Source organism: Lipotes vexillifer, unplaced genomic scaffold (assembly GCF_000442215.2).
Source record: "Lipotes vexillifer unplaced genomic scaffold, Lipotes_vexillifer_v1.1 scaffold16, whole genome shotgun sequence".
Taxonomy (NCBI): domain Eukaryota; kingdom Metazoa; phylum Chordata; class Mammalia; order Artiodactyla; family Lipotidae; genus Lipotes; species Lipotes vexillifer.
The window spans coordinates 1,218,056-1,233,489 of NW_006778983.1; the positions used below are offsets into that span (position 1 = coordinate 1,218,056).

Consider the following 15,434-nt stretch of genomic DNA (forward strand, 5'->3'; position numbering starts at 1 on the left):
TTTTTTTTTTTTTGCGGTACGCGGGCCTCTCACTGTTGCGGCCCCTCCCATCGCGGAGCACAGGCTCCAGACGCGCAGGCTCAGCGGCCATGGCTCACGGGCCCAGCCACTCCGCGGCATGTGGGATCTTCCCGGACTGGGGCACGAACCCGTGCCCCCCGCATCGGCAGGAGGACTCCCAACCACTGCGCCACCAGGGAAGCCCTCCCCTTTTATTAACAGCAGAAAAAACTGGAATTCAAAGATGAGCTATTAAGACCCAAATCATGCTTTTTTTTTTTTTTTTCTGAATCATGCTTTTAAAGTTACCTTATTTATATAAAGAAATTGAAACTGTCATTAGGTGTTCATCTGTTTTCTCTTTTTAAAGTGTAACTGTGTTTGAATTATGTGCAGGTACCCTTCAGTATATGGCACCAGAAATAATAGATAAAGGACCAAGAGGCTACGGGAAAGCAGCAGACATTTGGTCTTTGGGCTGCACAATCATTGAAATGGCCACTGGAAAACCACCCTTTTATGAACTGGGGGAACCACAAGCAGCTATGTTCAAGGTCACATTTCATATGTCTTAAATGTCTTAAAAACGAGTGGTTAAAGCTCTTCATAACTCCTGGATGTTCTGTATGTCATATTTTTTTAGGTAAAATGAAAGGAGCCTAAGTAAGCACAATCTAAGATATAAAGTTCAAGATTCACTCCCCCTGGTCAACACCTCTGCCTCACATGGAGCATCTCTCTCCACATTAGTTTTCCCAACTATAAAGTGAGATTCAGTGTAACTTCCTGTGACTGCCCTTTCACAATGCAGTATAATAAGCTCTTTGGGAAACACAGTCTGAAAAATCTTCCACTGAGGGAGATATAAAAACATGTTTTATCCATTTAGGTATTAAAGACATATTTTCCTTTACTCCTCTATCATAATAGTTTGAAGGCTCCATAGATAAAAGGGCATAGTTTCTATTATAAGTACATCAAACTTATTCTCATCTACCTACTCTTCTAGCCTGTTAATTTGCCCATTAGTAACTGTTTTGGGGGTGGGAAAGGAAGCGGCTCCATCTCTCAAAATAGGGAGCACGTGATATGCAAATAGGCCTGAGAGAGCCCAGGGGCCACAGCTTCAGCATCCGGGGCCTGGGCAAACAATGACCTGCCCATGAATCCCTGTAGTCCTCACCTGCCGCTCCACCAAGCCAGAGGAACATTAAGCTGAACACCTGTTTCCCAAGAAGTAAAGCTCACATGTCTGCTATTCTCTAAGGCATCGGACTTTTTTTTTTTTTTTTTTTTTTTTTTTTTTTTTTTTTGTAAAGCATCTACCAGAATTGTCTTTTGGTAGTTTTTCCCCTATTTAAACCATCCTTCATTACTTCATTACTTTATTACTACAGCAGCATGACTGGATGAAGAGACAATGAGTCCCTGGGAAAAAGAGTCCAGGGCTTCAAGTCTGGCCTGGCCCTGTCTCAGACTGACACCGTAGCCCCATATTTTTTGCTTAGCCTCTCTCAATCTGTTTCTTAACCTGAAGACGGGGATAAAAAACTCAAAGGATTTTTTAAAGGATCGAGTGAGATAAGTTCTTAGTATGTAGTATATGCACTTCTTATCTGGATTTTGATATGAATAAATAGTTTTCAATCCATCTTCCATATTTTCTTCACATAATGTAAATATGTGAAAGGGAGGTCCTTACTTTCTCAATCTAGCATTTGTAGATAAAGATGTGTAATATCAAGGCTATAGGATTTTTGCCACAGATATCCACCAAAAGTGATATCATTTATAGAGAAGGTGAAAGATAAGGAAAGGCACAGCACAAAAGTAGAATACAAATAGTCATCCACTCAGCAAATGGAGGAGGGGCTATTAGAGATTGAAAGAGACTTAAGAGGCATAACAATTAAATATCATGTTTGGACTTTTTTGGATGACAAACTGAACAAACCAGCAGTAAGGAGCCATCTTTGATATAATCAGGAAATTTTAAATTTGGACCGGTATTATATTTTGTTAAGGAAACTTTTAAAATTTTGTTAGGTATGATAACGGCATTGTGGTTATATTTTTTAAATGTTCGTATCTGTGGGAAACGCATACTAAATTATTTACAGGATTTTCCTTAAACTATTCCAACTCCGCGGCATGTGGGATCTTCCCGAAACGGGGCACGACCCCGCGTCTCCTGCACCGGCAGGCGGACTCTCAAGCACTGCGCCACCAGGGAAGCCCCGGCATCGGACTTTTGATCATAATTTGTTATTCCTTTCCCTGCCACTGATTGTGTTTCTAGTACTTACTCCGTTTGTGAATAGCCTCTTATGAGGGACCACGTAGTACATACCTTCTGTGTTTGTACAAAGCTTGGATTACTTTAAGAGACAATATGATAGGCTACTGCTGATACAGAAATAGTAGTGTAACCAAACCTGAAAGAACAGTGAGAGCTGCTCAGGGAGCTGCCTTTCTGGACCTGAATGGATGTCTTTCTCTTCTTGGCCAGTTTTTCAAGTTTTCACCAGTCTCTAGGACTTCACTCTGAAATGCTCCTCTGTTACCCACACGGTGCCGGGATTATTATACAACATGCTTTAGATGAGATAGCATACTCTGGCACAGATCTGCAATGTTTGAATTCAGGCTCTGACACAGTCAAACTATTTGATGACTTTAGGTAAATTACTTAACCTTCTTGTATCTCAGTTTCCTCAACTATAAAATGGGTATAAAAATAGTACCTATCTGATAAAAGCGTTTTGAGGAGTGGATAAGACAATATGTGCAAAGCACTTAGAACAGTGTCTGACACATAGTAAAGACTTTATAGTTATTACAGATAATTATATCTTATTATCTATATAATAATAAATTCATATAAGCTATTTAATAACAAAGAAGATTTCCTTAGGAAGTTTTCTCTGTACTAAATACATGAAAACATTACTGAAAAAAAATTAGTATGACGTCAATGAGAAGAAAGTTCTCATTGTTATAGAAAAACTTTAATTTTAAGTATCTTTATTTATTTATTTTTATAAATTTATTTATTTATTTTTGGTTGCGTTGTGTCTTCATTGCTGCGCAGGCTTTCTCTAGTTACGGAGAGTGGAAGCTACTCTTCGTTGCGGTGCGCGGGCTTATTGTGGTGGCTTCTCTTGTTGCAGAGCACGGGCTCTAGCCACGCGGGCTTCAGTAGTTGTGGCATGCGGGCTCAGTAGTTGTGGCTCACGGGTTCTAGAGTGCAGGCTCAGTAGTTGTGGCACGTGGGCTTAGTTGCTCCGCGGCATGTGGTATCTCCCTGGACCAGTGCTCGAACCTGTGTCGCCTGCATTGGCAGGTGGATTTTTAAGCACTGTGCCACCAGGGAAGTCCCAATTTTAAGTATTTTTAAATATCTCTTTTAATGTAGGCAATTTGAGACAGGGAAAACGTTCACAAACCATGGCACAGGAGAAACAACGTATGCTTTAAGCCAAACAAATGAAGGTTCAAATACCAGATCTGCCTTTTCATAAGCATATAACCTCATACCCGTGAGCCTCATTTTTCTCATTGCTGTAACAGGGATAATATTTAATCCACTGGGTTGCTGGGAGTATTCAGTGAATCTCATAAATGGAAAAGCCAAGCACAAAACTTTGAGGACTGAATTATTACTTCATAGTGCTGCTGTCTACTATCTTAAGCTAATTACTATGCCTGTGTCATTAATAAACTTACAAAAGTGCTCTGGAAACTTTCCATAACCTACAGAAAACAAGTCCTGTCTCACTTTGAGAAAAGCCATGAATTTGTAGTATATGATAAAGGAGCTTGTTGCATTAGGTGACCAGGTTATGGAACCCAGAGCCCATGGGATAAGGTGGTCACTCAGAAGTCACGTTGTGCTGTGTCTTAGGTGGGAATGTTTAAAGTCCACCCGGAGATCCCAGAGTCCATGTCAGCAGAGGCCAAAGCGTTCATACTGAAATGTTTTGAACCAGACCCTGACAAGAGAGACTGTGCTAACAACTTGCTTATGGATGATTTCTTAAAAGTTTCAAGCAAAAAGAAAAAGACACAACCTAAGCTTTCAGGTATGTCGTTGCCTTGAAGGGGGTATAGGTCAGAGTCACTAAATCCTAAACTTTTAAGGTGGAAGATTTTTCCGAAAGTAAGCTAATTTGCTTAAAGACATCACTGAAAACTGGTCAGGAAGCAGTGTTACCATCAGTTTCACAGATGCTAGGGCCTCACACATAATAATCTTCCATTACATGGTTAGTAGGGAACTAGAATATAAGCATCTATATACTAGCATTGGTGATACAAAGATCAAAGTTAAAGGGGTGAAATGTAGCCTTTTCTAGCCAAAACTCCAAATTACCACAGATGGGCTATAGGGCTATTACAGAGCTGTTATACTTCTAAGCCATCTAGATAATATGTTCTTTCAATTTTAGGTAGTAGAAAATACTCATTGCCTCATAGAGGAGACTATCTTTCTGAATAATTAACCCCCCCTCAAAAAAAAAAAAAGAAGATTGCCAGTTATAAATAAAATAGCAGTGTAAAAATATAAATTGTCTTTTTGCAATAATTTCCATAACTCATTTCAGAAAAGAAAAAACAAGCAAATGATTCGTTTGTTTTTAGCATTTGGGAGGATTATGTGGGATGACATGGGCAGACTGAATGTCTGGAAAGGACATCAATCCCATTTCAAGCATTCACTTCATTTTTTGTTGATTTCTTAGTTCAACAACAAACCCAACGCGTGCTTATGTTGCTGCGTTTGCTTTTCTTTCCACAGCTCTTTCAGCTGGATCGAATGGTGAGTTTATTTTTATATTGTCCATTGAGCTGAAGCTTGATGCATCACAGTTAAGCTCTAGATTGCCTGTCAAAGAGCCTCATCCTCTGCTCCTTGCTTACATGGAGGGGCTCCTCTGGGTACTAAGGATGTGTGGCTGCAAGCCTGGCTGAGTTCCTTCCTTCAGAAAACCCCTCACCTTTCTCCTTCATGAGAGAGGCTTCCATTGTTCCTCCCTGAATGGAAGATGGTGACTCTGTTTTTGAAATCTTCAATTTGAGAGGAGTCCATACTTTCTTATTGAGGAGCCAGTTGGCCACCTAATGGATTTCTTGTGGAAAATTTCAATGCCAGACACCTTCCTCTGTCACTTTTGGCGTCCTATATTCTATCTGGATTTAGCTGGTCAGGACAAGTTGTGATTTTTAATATTGGCCTTTGCAGATCATAACTAGGAAGGTAAATTTGCTCTAGGAAGATCAACTAATGCATTTCAAGGAACAGGAAAGAAATGACCATGGCTTTGGCTTTTCCTAAGTTGGATGAGCTGTTGATCACGTAGGCAGGGGGCTTAATTGTTCACTGTGAGCGTCATGTGCATTCTTCCACAGGCCAGGGGCAGGCTTTTGCAGGTTCCTTAAGGTTCCTTAAGGTGCCTCGGCCCAGAGAAGAGGCCCAGTAATTGGGGTTTCTTGGCCACAGCCTTTCCAGATTCCTCCTTCAATTCTGAGAGTCAAGGAGAACTCTGTGAAGAGAAGCCCCTCCCTTTCCTCCTTTCTCCACAAGCAGCCTAGACGCTGGAAGGCAGTCACTGCATTTCACAAGGTGGACCTGGGGTGCGCCACCACCTCCCGACCAGCCTGTTTTTGGTGTCATAAAATGGGCACTGACTTTGGACTTAAGCAGAAGTTGATTCACTTTGGACTTAGTTGGAAGTTGGTTCTGATCCCAACTGAGCCACTTTCTAAATATGTGACATGCAGCAATTTACTTGTTTCATCAGGCATTCTATGTTGAGAACAGTACCTGCTTCACAGATTTAGTTCTGAGAACAAAATAAAAAATATATACCAAAAGAGGCTGGAGCCATGCCCAGAAGCTCAATGCATGATAGCTTTATCCCTTCCATATGGGTCGGTTTTTGTTTTAGGAAACATTCTCATCACGCACATATTTAAATTATGTGAACTCAGCTATACACACTTGGCAAGAGAGAGCTGGAGAGAGAGAATTTAAGCTGATAGTTCTGCCCACAAGCCCTCTCGGTGAGCATGTGCCTTAGAACAAGCATGAGATGGAAGGTGTCCACCTGCTCAACTCTGGGTCACCTTTCCCACGCACCCTCCCCCCTCTGCACTCAGGATGACTCAAGAGCATTTGGGACTCTGCTCTGGCTTTAGAGTCTAACTTTACTTAAGATATTTTAGAATCTTAAGGGACTTAAGTGGTCCAGTGGTTAAGACTGCGCTTCCACTGCACGGGGCACGGGTTCGATCCCTGACTGGGGAACTAAGATCCCACGTGCTGCACGGCCAAAATAAAAAGATATTTTAGAATCTTAAGATTTTATAGAGTCAGAATTAAGAGGATGGGCATTGGGGTCAGAGCTGGGTTCACGCATTAACTGGGTGACCTTGGAAATGACCCTTAGTCACCTCATCTGTCCAGTGGATTCAGTTAGACAACCTGCCCGTGGGTCTTTGTAACTATTAAATACGATTACACATGTGAGATGCTTAGCAACTGCCATAAGGTGGTTATTATGACTATTATTGCTGGTCCCTTCTTGCTCTGACTGGCCCATGCCCAGTGGCTCGTTTAGAATTGTAGACCACAGTCCAAAAGTCCCCTCTCATTTTTTTTTTTTTGCGGTACGCGGGCCTCTCACTGCTGCGGCCTCTCCCGTTGCGGAGCGCAGGCTCAGTGGCCACGGCTCACGGGGCCCAGCCGCTTCGCGGCACGTGGGATCCTCCCGCACTGGGGCACGAACCCGCGTCCCCTGCATCAGCAGGCGGACTCTCAACCACTGCGCCACCAGGGAAGCCCCTCCCCTCTCCTTTTGCTAAAAACCCTCCTGTTCCTCCTCTCTCAGAACTTCTTCCAGGCCTCCTGAATTCTCTGGATGTTTTTTTATCTCCCAGTGACCCATCCCTTTCTGTTCTTCCCTCTTGGCCTGAGACATTGATTTGCTTGATAAGGATGTTTCTGGCAAAAATTACTTATTTTAAAACCAGTATTTGATGAAATGTAGGCACCTCCTATTGTGCCAGTTCAGTCTCCATCAAAATAAAATAAAAGCTTACATTTGTTATAGAATCATAATGTCTGAGAACTGGGAAAGACCTAAGAAATCATCTAGTCCATTAGTTTCCAAAATCTGTGTTTAGTAAAGAACATTTTTTTTTAATATGAATCCTTAAGCACAGCCCTGATATATGACTGAAAGAACATATTTGTTTCAGGAAAAACAGGGTTGGTACCTGTGTTCTAGAATCACAGAATCCTACTCACTCACCCCACCCAAGGCAGCCCCAAGAAATAGGTGAACCTTAAACTTCTGAGGCACACAGTTTACAAATTATGAATCTGGTCCTTTATTTTATAGATATGAAAACTAAGACTCATAAATGACCTTCCAAATAGGAGGACAATAAAAACGAAGGGCTCAGAACCCAGAACTGCTGGGCCTGGTGCTTCCTCCGGTTTCACACCCCTGAGATACTCCTTTCAGAGCCCAGGAGGCCCTTTCCTCGCCGACCCCCTGCATGGGTTACACTGAGCATTGGGAGGAACTGTGGTCCCACGACCAGCCTCTTACGAAGCGTAATTTTGCTACTCACTGAACCGAGACACTTGACAAATAATCTTGCTGTCTTTCAATAGGTGTGTCCGTGTGTGCACGTTCTTAGAAGCATTAATCGTCTCCTTCCCCCTCTCATGACACGCAGAGTATCTTAGGAGCATCTCCCTGCCAGTGCCTGTCCTGGTGGAGGACACCAGCAGTAGCAGTGAGTACGGCTCAGTTTCTCCAGACACGGAGTTAAAGGTGGATCCCTTCTCTTTCAAAACAAGAGCCAAGTCCTGCGGAGAAAAAGATGTCAAAGGAATACGGACGCTCTTTCTGGGGTAAAGACCTGGCTTGTTTTGAGTGAGAGAAGTATGTTGTGTGTCATTTTGTGAAGAAAATTGTGATTTGTGCTGTCTGAATTATTACAGCATCCCTGATGAAAATTTTGAAGACCACAGCGCTCCACCTTCTCCTGAAGAAAAAGATTCCGGATTCTTTATGCTGAGGAAGGACAGTGAGAGACGGGCCACGCTTCACAGGATCCTGACGGAAGACCAAGACAAAGTTGTGAGAAACTTAATGGAATCTTTGGCTCAGGTAAAACCCCTCATGGAGACTTCATTTTCCCTATTTTAACAGTGTCATAACCACTTGGAACTGTCACACGTGATGTGAAGACATGAGGAAGCTGCTGCTCTCCTGATGATAAAACAAACCTACCCCAGGGATAGGCAGATCCCTAACACAGAAACTGCATTTTTGAACATAAGCTGTTTTTAAGTCAGCAGCAAAATTTTCATGTTGATGAAGTTCCAGCTGGTCCCCACAAGCCTTTTCATCCTTCATTCATTTGTTTATTCACTCAGTCAATAAACATGCACTGAGCCATGTGAATTGCTAATTCTGATATTAGCATGAGGGTACCTGCCATTGGCTCCTCTGAGCATTTGGGAAACATCACAAATTCAACAGAGACCCCTGTGCTTGGAGGGCTACAATTAGATGGAAGGTGATGGGCAATAATAAGTAAATTATCTAGCGTGCTAGGAGGCCATTCGTGCTATGAAAAAACAAAGCTGGTCAGTCAAATTCTTTTTCCCTGGTGTATTTGTTTGCTAAGTTGCCGTAACAAAATACCTTAGACCCAGTAGCTTAAACAACAGAAATTTCTCTCTCACGATTCTGGAAACTGGAAGTTTAAAAGCAAGGTGTTGGCAGGTTTGGTTTCTCCTGAGGCCTCTTTCCTTGGCTTGCAGATGGCCACTTTCTTGCTGTGTCTTCACCTGCCGTTTTTTCTCTGTGTGCCCCTGGTGTCTCTTCCTCTTCTTATAAGAACACTAATCCTATTGGATTTGGGCCTCACCCTTATGATCTCACTTAACCTTAATCACCTCCTAAAGACCCTGTCTCCAAATACGGTCACATTGGGGGTTAAGGCTTAAAAACATGAATTGGGGGGTGGGGGGAATGGCACTGTTTCATCCATAATACCTGGGAAAATGTATTCCCTGGGATTCTGTTTACAGAAATGAGGAAGAATCCCCTCCGAACTCTGCCCCAGTGGAAATAGGGTTTCCCCCACCTCCAAGCTGTAGGTGATGCCTCCTGTGCCTGGAGCAGAAGCTCAGGCCCCCTGTGGGTGTAAACCTCCCAGGCATGCTTGGCCCAGACATGACACTTGCATCCTCTTTCAGTTCTGTTGGCGTCAGGGACTTGTGTACCTGCTTTAGCACCTGTGGCCACCACCTGTCCCTCTGTGATCACTGTGGATGACACATAACTTCTTCCCTCCCTTCTGTCCTAGGAAAATACCTGCAAAAATGGATGGAGCTGGAGGGATTGGGTCAATTTTTAGTCTCAGTCTAGCAGTTTACCTGTTCTCAGCTTTTATTGGGATGTAAATGGAGCCAGGCTCTCTCTTTCTCAGCTCTTGCTCTATAGCCCCTGCTTGTCTTTGTCTCGAGAACCCCACTAGGTTTCTCTGCTGATTCCATCGCCTTAGGAATTCTGCAATGTTCACATCGTTAGATCCCGTAGGAGGAGCTGAAAGGCCATGTGTGTGTCAGCAGGGTCTCTGGGTACAGGGAGAACTGAAATTTCCAGGTTCTGGGAAAACTCTGACTTGGGTCCTTAAGGGAAGCTGCCTCCAGCGAGCAGGGACTCTGAGGCCCAGAAAGGAGGTGCTCTGAGGTGAGGGGCAGCCAGGCTCTGAGTTGGAGGTAGAATGAGTGCTGAGGATGCCATGCAAGAATCTGGAGATGTGGAGGAGACAGAAGCAGTCTGGAACCTTTAGCTGTCACTCTTGCCTTTCTGTCTGTTCACTGTGGTCATTCAAGGACTGAGAATCGGATGGTGTAAGATAAGAAGGGGAATCAAGTTTAGATGGAAGGAACAACTGGGCAGTAATTGGAGGTCATTCATTCAACAAATACTTATTGAGCATCTACTAGATGCCAGGCACTGTTCTATGTGCTGGGGACACTATAGTGAGCAAAATAGAAAACACATCTGCATCCCATTGAAGCTGACATTCTAGTGGAGGAAGAAAAGCAATAAAAACACAGTAAACATGTAGTTGAATATATAGTAACAAATACAGTTAAATATATAGTTATATGTTGCTACATACTATGTGTGTTACATATATGTTTCTATATATGGTAAATATATAGTAATACTAGCAAACACTTTCTATGGGCCAGATATTGTTCTTAGTATTTCCTGTGTCTCTACTCACTTAATCCTCTTGACAGTAGTCCTACAGCACTAGTTTTATTAGTATCCTCATTTTGCAGATGAGGACACAGAGGCACAGAGTTGTTGAGTAACTCACCAAGGCCATGCAGCCCTAAGTGATGGAGTCGGGATTTGAACACAGGCAGCCTGGCTCCAGGGTCTGTGCTGTCAAGTACCACACTGTTCTCCCCACTGCTACACCAGAGGGTGACAAGTGCTGGGAGAAACATAAACCAGGGGAGGGGACAGGACTTGGGTTGGGGGAGGGAATCACCAGCAGCCACTGTGGAATGAAGGCTTCTGTTTTAGGTCAGAAACACAGAACACAGGGATTGCTTAAATATCGTAATCATCCCCAATGAGTGTGCTTTTCTAATACAGAAAGTATCTGCTTGTTTGGGGGTTTTCTTTGTCTCCCTGCTGGACTGTAGGTCCATCAGGGCAGGGACTGCCTTGGTTAGTGTTGTTGTCCCGGTCCTCAGCAAAGAACCTGGCAGGTTTCATGACCATGCTGAAATTCTTAAATTTGGAGTTGGTTAATCCTATTCAAGTGTTTGTGACTCCCTAGTTTTTTAAGCACGCTTGAATGTTCTCTATAAAAGGAGAAAGGGGAGCTTCCCTGGTGGCGCAGTGGTTGAGAGTCTGCCTGCCGATGCAGGGAACACGGGTTCGTGCCCCGGTCCGGGAGGATCCCACATGCCGCGGAGAGGCTGGGCCCGTGAGCCATGGCCGCTGAGCCTGCGCGTCCGGAGCCTGTGCTCTGCAACGGGAGAGGCCACAACAGTGAGAGGCCCGCGTACTGCAAAAAAAAAAAAAAGGAGAAAGGAAAGAAAAACTTAAAAGCGACTGTCAGAGGGCATGCCTCAGTGCACCAACATGAAGTGACCAGTGGGGACCAGAAGTGATTCTGGGGTCAGAATCACTTAGTAAATCCAGAATCGTCAAGGGATAGACAGGGTGCTTCTGACTGTACTGCTGGGGACTCTATGAACCCTTTCCTGTGGCATCCCATGATGATCTTGTGATAGAGCAGGTCCTGCCCCAAGGTTACTGCTGGTTCATCCAGCTGATTGGGGCAATAGAAGGTAATGATTAGGAGCTTGGGTTCAGCCTCAACTTGACTCTGAGGCCTGGTTCCACCACATAAAAGCTGTGTGATTTGAGCAAGTTATTTAACCGCTCTGAAGCTGAATTTCCTAATCCATAAAATAGAAGAAGCAATGGTATTCACCTCATAGGGTTGCTATAAGGAGTAACTAAGATTATGAATCATTGAGACAATAATAGAACGTATTCCACAAATGTTAACTATTATTGTTATTATTATCATTATCAAGCAAGCTAATAACAGTTATCTAGTATCTTTAATTTTCTTCTACTACCAGATGGAAATAAGTCCTTTCATTGTATTAAATATTTCTATTAATGGATACATCATTACATTTAAGCCTACCCTTTAGAGCAAGACTGAAAGGTAGATGTTGGTCAGGTCCTCAAAGCGGCCCATGAAAGCCCTTTCAATCTGTAACATCATTCTGAAATCCACTCACCATTTTTAAGGAAGTTTAAGGGATAAAGAAGAGAGAGGCCCTTTGCAGGAGAATCTGTGATGGTCCTCTGAGTGCTCCGGAAAGGCTCGCTGTCAGATGCTACTTTCTGATACTGAATCAGTCTCACCTGGTACCTAAGATGCTTGTTCATGAAGGCATGTTAATGAGTGCACACGGGGAGGCAGGAGTGAGAACAGAAATAACCATTAGGTACGTGATGAAATATCCCAGACAGAAGAACATTTCCCAGGGTAGACAGCATTCCTTTGTAGGGCAGTGGCATCGAAAACCAGAAGCAGCATGTTTTTCTGTTGTGAAAACAAAGCTAATGTCCAAAAAATGATTGCTATTTAAACTGCTGGCAAACACATAACTGATTTTTCACTAAGATAAGCTTCCAATTTCTGAATAACTCACATTTTTCTTCTTGAACATATTTTCATGTTACTGTGATATTGCCTATGAATCTTTACTTTGGTTGTAATTTAGTTCGTGGTAAGAAAAGAAACAAAGTTTATAATTGTTCCCAGTCTGATTTTAAAATATTCCCTTAATGACAGTTTTCAAGCTTTTTAATATAATCTTTTCTCATCAAAACATAAACATGAGAGGGAGCTCCCAAATGAAAATATATTGAGAGAAAGAACTTGATGGGACATTTCTCTTTTATTTTAATAGACTCCTAGAAATTGTAATTTTCACAGCCCAGCTGAGGAATTTAATTTTAATGATGCAATAACAAAATGTGCAATATGAGATAGAAATGAGCATAATAAAAATCCAGTTGTTTCTTAAAGTTAAATGAGGATAAATAACATCCTACTATGTTTCCTTTAAGGAAGCAATGTTCCTTGCTCAAAGTAAAATAAAGTTCAACTTGAGGGAGGGAATTTGTTTAAATATTGTATTTAATTTTTAATATGTGAAGTCATCCATTTGGTCCATTCTTATAGCTAATTGCCTTATCGGTGGGTAAGGAAAGGTTTCCCCGGGTGGAGTCTGAAGCGAGCCCCTTTTGACTGCAAGGAATTGACGCGCTTTAAGGGCAGTTGAAGGACTGGGGACATGTAGGCAGACACACGTAGCAATGAGGGAAGTGGCCTCTTCAGGTTAATTCCAACACGGCGCCTAGCTGCGCCTCACACAGGCTGAAACTAGAGTGTGATTCCAAGGGCCTTCAAGTCCCAGGAGTCTGTACATCTCTCCTCTGGCTCGGTTGCTGTTGGCCCGCTTGGTGTGCCATTGCTGTGTCCGTCCACTTCTCTCCCTACTGATCATCATTCTCTACTCAGTTGTTTCTGCTTCCTTCCTTCCTTATAACTGGATGTACTCTTGCCCCTATTTTATTATATTTTTTAAACGTTTTTTTGATGTGGACCATTTTTAAAGTCTTTATTGAATGTGTTACAATATTGCTTCTATTTTATGTTTTGTTTTTTTGGCCATGAGGCATGTGGGATCTTAGCTCCCCGACCAGGGATTGAACCTGCAACCCCTGCATTGGAAGGCGAAGTCCTAACCACTGGACCGCCAGGGAAGTCCCATTGCCCCTATTTTATGACTTATCTCTCTGGGCAGACTTTGAGCCTGAGATCCTATGGCTGAATCTCTCTTTAGCTCCCAGTTAAAATTTCTGAGAGTGGAATCTTATGGCCCCAGCCTGTCCCTGTTTGGGCAGAGCTTTGTCTATCTGACTATAGCATGACTGTTAGACAATGTATGGGGCAGGTGCCTTTCCTCCCAAAGTCTGATTATTCCTCTTTTTTTGCCAGGGAAGGAGCCATATAGTTCAAATATGGTCTTTCCCCTTAGCAGGGGGGCATTTCTAAGCCCAGTTCTTCTTGGCAGCGGCTGTGGGATGGCAGACCCATGGCTGATACATCCAGCACAGATACATCTGATCGACAGACAGATTATTGGTTATTATTCACAGGGGGCCGAAGAACCTAAACTAAAATGGGAGCACATCACAACCCTTGTCGCAAGCCTCGGAGAATTTGTGAGGTCCACTGACCGGAAGATCATAGCCACCACCCTGTCCAAGCTGAAGCTGGAGCTGGACTTTGACAGCCACGGCATTAGTCAAGTTCAGGTGGTGCTCTTCGGTTTTCAAGATGCTGTAAGTACGATATTTTGCCCATGTTTTCCTGCAGACTCCAGCCAAAATTAGTCAGAAAAATAGGATAAGAGCATAAGTTGTTATCTTTTCTTTCTTTAATAATTTTGATCAATTCTGTTCTCTTTGGATCATAAGTAAGTATGAGATGGTTGCCTGTCCATGTGCCTCAAAGCACCAGATGTGTTGTTTGGTGTGTAATCTTGTATCTCCCCAGATTAGATACACATAAAATTGAACACCATGGAAAATAACAAAACTCACAAACATCTCCCATGGCTGCACTTTGTTCTTATGAAATCATGTAGTCAGTCACTATTTATTTTGATGATTTTAGCAACAGAGCACACTATGGTCCTGCGCTTTCTAATTCCATATGAGACATGCCATCTATTGGTCATTGAGAAAAATGTAACCTTACAGACAGGAATGATCGGTAATTTTTTTCCGCCCTGCTGTGGTTTCCATACAGAACATTTTAAACATACTTGTTTAATAAATATTCACTATTTCCTAGCCAGCAATATACTTCAGAGCACAAGGCATCACTGGATGAAAATTAATTCACAGGATCTGGTGAGAGATCACTGAGGATTCCTCTCTCTCATATTGAGTTGCTATGCCACACAAACTTGAAGCCAGTTTTCCAGAAGCCAGATTCAAACCATATGCGATATTCTTGAATGAGACTTGTTTGTGGAACTGTGTACCAAAAAAAGCCTGAGGTCCTTCCCGGAAGGCCCTTATGAGGTGTGGGAGACTGAAATAAGAGAGCTCTTAAGTGGCAGGGGGCGCGGATGGTGGTGGGATGAATTGGGAGATTGGGATTGACATGTATACACTAATATGTGTAAAACAGATAAATAATAAGAACCTGCTGTATAAAAAATAAATAAAATAAAATTCAAAAAAAAAAAGAGAGAGAGAGAGTTCTTGATAGTGCCTGTTGTGTGAATAGGGAAGCACTTTGCATAATTTTATTTAAATTCCCCAAACTGACTCACTCCTAATGTGTTTATTGCTCCTACATAGGCGATGTCTTGACAATTGCATTTGATGCACCAAATGATCCCTGATTTAAAACCAAATTGTAATCCTTCAGTGGCCACTTGTGCTCTCAGGAACTCTGTGTTAGCCGCTCAGTCTTGTGCTGCACTGTGAGCAGGGCAACGCTCCTGACTCGATTGGGGTCATGGAAAATGAGAGCAAAGCCCATCACTAATATGAAATGCTAAAGGCACACTCACTCTGTAACTAGCGAGCCCCAGCCATCTGCAAACCAAATGAAATAATTTAGTGACTTTGTACTTGCCTACACGTTTGGCTTCCAGCCTAGAGACTGGAAGGCAAATAGGCGAGTAGAATTCAGATTGAGAGTGGGTAAGTTGTATTCCTGGGCCACAGGCCAAGTCTCTCTCTCTCTCTCTCTCTCTCTCTCTCTCTCTC

General features: G+C 42.8%; 1 protein-coding gene across 1 annotated transcript in view; it reads left to right on the plus strand.

The window, feature by feature from the left end:
- LOC103083473 (mitogen-activated protein kinase kinase kinase 5) overlaps positions 1-15,434 on the plus strand; it is a gene marked incomplete at its 3' end in the record, with an annotated part of 199,014 nt that overhangs the window by 181,460 nt on the left and 2,120 nt on the right. Inside the window, 6 exon segments of the mRNA XM_082930932.1 lie at positions 397-554; positions 3,905-4,082; positions 4,799-4,819; positions 7,747-7,924; positions 8,015-8,183; positions 13,806-13,991. Coding sequence (XP_082787058.1) covers positions 397-554; positions 3,905-4,082; positions 4,799-4,819; positions 7,747-7,924; positions 8,015-8,183; positions 13,806-13,991 — 890 coding nt within the window.